The sequence below is a fragment of the Apium graveolens genome, chromosome 8 (assembly GCF_009905375.1).
Source record: "Apium graveolens cultivar Ventura chromosome 8, ASM990537v1, whole genome shotgun sequence".
Taxonomy (NCBI): Eukaryota; Viridiplantae; Streptophyta; class Magnoliopsida; order Apiales; family Apiaceae; genus Apium; species Apium graveolens.
Window position 1 is genome coordinate 261,005,295 of NC_133654.1, and position 4,104 is coordinate 261,009,398.

At 41.8% G+C, this 4,104-nt stretch overlaps 1 protein-coding gene across 1 annotated transcript; it reads right to left on the minus strand.

The window, feature by feature from the left end:
• Positions 1 to 1,260: 1,260 nt before the first annotated feature.
• LOC141680795 (uncharacterized) lies at positions 1,261 to 1,632 on the minus strand. Its single transcript, XM_074486916.1, has one exon. It carries the CDS (start codon positions 1,630 to 1,632, stop codon positions 1,261 to 1,263), a length of 372 nt encoding a protein of 123 aa, XP_074343017.1.
• Between the last annotated feature and the right edge of the window lie 2,472 nt (positions 1,633 to 4,104).

A 4,104-nucleotide genomic window follows, 5' to 3' on the forward strand; every position in this document is an offset into this window, starting at 1 on the left:
ATTTGAAGGCATAAGAGGGTCAAGGATTTTAACGATTTATGCTTCACTGCAAGGCAAAATTCCAGGAGCTGCACCCAGGTGGTACTGTCAAGAGTCATCTTTAATTTGCTGAAAATGGACTGCAACACAAAACTACTATAAGAGCAGCTAATGAAAGGATGATCATGGGACTCGAGGCCACCTACACATAGACAACAAAAGCTATCCACTTTCAAACCAAATCTGGTTAGTCTATCTTGAGTTGGGAGACGACCTAGACAGATTAACCATTCCAAAAATGCATAACGCGGAACCACCAAGTTGTGCCAAACACCAGGACTCCGGGAGCATTCTTGACCTCTATACCGAGTCTTGTCCCAAATGAACCAAGTTTTAATTTTCTTTAAATCCAAATCACACCAAGTTAGTGTATCAGATTTTGAGGAATCAATGGCTGGAAAATTAAAAGTATGTATCCAGGAAATTAACTTTGGATTAAGATGGTGAAGACTTGAGTTCAGCTGTGGGAGTCTCCAAGTACCCAAGTTGATAATAGAAGAAACCTTTACAGTCATAGTGGATCTCGCTTGTAAACAAACATTGCCATTGCTATGATTTGCAAGGCATCCATTTTGCCACCAAGGGTCCATCCAAAGAAAAGTGTTAGCACTATTACCACTGTCATAAGAAATAAACCGTCTCGCATTATCACGAAATTGAAGAATTTGGCGCCAGATCCAGGAGCAATCAGTAGGCATGATCACTAACCAGATGGAAGAGTGCTTGAGGTGAGCGGAGAGCACCCATTGCACCCATAGAGAGTCCTTACGGGATACAATCTTACATAGATAGCAAAGTAATTGAGAGTGGTTCCACTCTTCCGGATCCCGAATGCCAAGCCCTCCTTCATATTTTGAAGACAAAGTTTTTGCCAACTTACCTTGGCTCCCCCTTTTTTCTTAGTATCTCCTTTTCATAGAAACCTCGTTAGGAGCTTACGGATGTTCCTATAAACTCCTTTAGGAAGCAAAAAATGGTTTGTCCAAAACGCTTGAATAGAATTAAGGATTACCTTGATGAGCAGTGCTCTACCAGCAAAGGAGAGCAAAAAATTCGTCCAATTGTCCATCTTGGAGAGCAACTTCTCAATGAGAGGCATACAATCATTAGTACTTAATTGGGAAGAAATGAGAGGGATGCCTAAGAATTTCACCGGAAGAGAACCATGCGGGACCCTATAATGTTGATCGAACCAGTGCACAACTTCAGTGGTGCATTTGCTCAAGAAACAGTGCTTTTGTGTATGCTAGGCTTGAGATCGCTTAATTTGGAGAAAGCATCAAGGCTGCTCATAATATGATAAATCGAGTCTTTGTCCCTTCGAGAGAAAAGCAGCATCATCCACATAGAAAAGGTAGCTGAGTTTGAGGCTCTTGCATTTCCAGTGATGATGAAAGTTACTCGGGCTATTGGAGAGCAAACAAGACAAACATTCATGCCAATAGAGAATAAATACGGGGAGAGAGGGTCACCTTGACGAAGACCCTTCGCTCCTCTAAAGTAACCTGTCAAAGCACTATTAATCTTCACAGAGAACCGGGGCGTAGTGACACAAGCCCTAAGCCACTGCACAAATTTGTCACGGAACCGCATTTTGTTCAAGGAAGCAAAGATAAAGTCCTAGGTAATCGAGTCAAGGCTTTGTGAAGGTCAATCTTTAAAGCACATCTTGGCACACCTGATTGACGTTGATAGCCTCTAAACAATTCTTGAGCCAATAAAATCTTATCCGAGATGCTTCTCCCAAGAATGAAAGCTGATTGAGAGGAGTGGATCAATGTTGACATTAGAGGTTTCATACGATTCGCAAGAATTTTTGCAATACACTTGTAGGCAACAGAGCATAGGGAGATTGGCCTATAATCTTTCATGTGAGTTGGGGTTAAAGTTTTCGGAATCAGGGTAATTGTAGTGGAGTTAATTCCAGGGTTAATTTGCCCCGAATCAAAGAAGTGTTTAACAGCCTTGCAGAAAACGTCCCCAACAATGTCCCAAGTGGATAGGAAAAACTTCACATTAAAACCATCAGGTCCCGGGGCACTATTCTTCTTCATGGTCTTGAGAGTACTGAGAATAATTTCTGGAGTAATCCCCATCAAAAAAAGACTCGCCTGATTTTCAGTTACTTGAGCACACTATAAAGATCTAAGATCAATTTCTTGATAAGGAGGAGGAGACCCCAAAGAATTAGAAAAGAATTCTACAGCCACATTAGCAACAGCTTGGTGACCAAACACAATTTCACCACTGTTATTTTTTATGGCTAAATTTTGTTCCTATTCCATCGACCCTTGGTTTGGTTAAAAAAGAACTTCGAGTTATTGTCTCCCAAGTGAAGCCAGTCAACTCTAGCTTATTGTTGCAAGAGGTTTTCTTCTTCTTCAATGCATTTATCGAGATTTTTTGCAGCCACCGACTCAGACTTGCACAAGTCAGAATTCAAGGGGTCCATGTCAATGGCTTCCTGAATTTCTTGCAGATTAGTACGAGCGATAGAAACATTGGTGAGAACATTACCATGCTGTTTATTGAGAGACTTTAATTTAACCTTGACCTCCTTTAATTTATGGCATAAAATGCTCATCGGGTCCCCAAAGCAAATATAGGCCCATCCTCGCGTCACTGCCTCCTGGAACCCTGTTATATCTCTCATAAAATTAAAAAATTGGAAGGGCTTACGTATCTTTTCAAGCTACATAGGTATGTGGAGCAATAAAGGAGCATGGTCTATGATCCCCTTTATCTTAACATGGACCAAGCTTTCAGAAAAATCGTGGAGCCAAGCTGCATTACGAAGCATTCTGTCAAGGCGCCTATGGACCAAATTATTAGGGCGTTTGTTCGACCACGTGTGGAGAGGCCCTATAGTACGAAGATTGCCAAGGCCAGCTTGTAAAATACTATCTTTAAACTGTTGCATATCCGGGGTCCATTGCTCTCTACCCACCAGCCATTTCCTCCATTACAGCGACGCAATTGAAGTCACCACTAACCACCCAAGGAGAAGTGATATCCTGAGATTGCAGTCGTAAGTTATTCCATAGAGGGACTCTTTCATGGGCCTTATTGAAAGCATAGACAGCCGTAAGAGTGAAATGAAGCTGCTTCTCAATATGAGTAACGTGACAGGTAAGATGTTGAGCCGATTTGGAATGGAATGTGACAAACCATACGCTCGGGTCCCAACCAAACCACACTCGGCCGTTATCATGATATTCATAATTAAATAACCATCTCCAGTTTTTATTAATACGCTTTGAAACTGCAGCACTATTAGTAATTTTAACTTTTATTTAAGACAACACAAAAGAGAAATTTGATTTGCATTAATAAAGTCCTTGACTTCACGTTGATGAGATTTCTTATTTAAACCTCTAACATTCCAAGTGCCTATATTCATTGAGAAGGATGAGTTGCTGTTTTAAGACTAGCGAGTCTCACACTTTTCTTGCCTTGAGCTTTTACTTGCTTACCATTAGCCTTAATGTCCGCATGATCAGTAGAAGAGTCAGTGGGAGGCTTGAGTCTCAGAATAATAGATAGGGAAGGAGGTGAGGCCTTTCCTTTACGTTTACGACTATTAGGGGGCATTCCACCCTCCTCCAACTCATTAAGGGTCCCAAAGGGATTGTGGGTTTCAATAGGTTCCTCAAAATCTTGGGTAGCAACTTGATAGTCCTGAGATGGATATTGGGACTTGGCATGAGATTAAGTAGCGCGCGCGTTGGGCGCCTTGTCTGTGCGTAGAGCTGGGGACTTGACTACGCGCTTCGTAGTTCGAAGGCGGCCTGGCGATTGGTAACAATCTGAAGCCCTAGGTGAGTCCTGGGACTCAACAGGAAAAACTTGTGTTCCCACTGGATCCTTTTGGGCAGATTCACCCACAACAGCATTTTGATCCACATCAATTCATCCAGATTATCTTCATTATTTAGGTTTGCAACTCCACAGTTTGCTAAAACTAAGTCATCATCCATTGTGACGTCACAGCCCAAAAAGGTTCCAGTCACTATTTTAGTCATATCATTATTTGCCACAAAGTCTTCCATTCCTTTCTTGTCTATC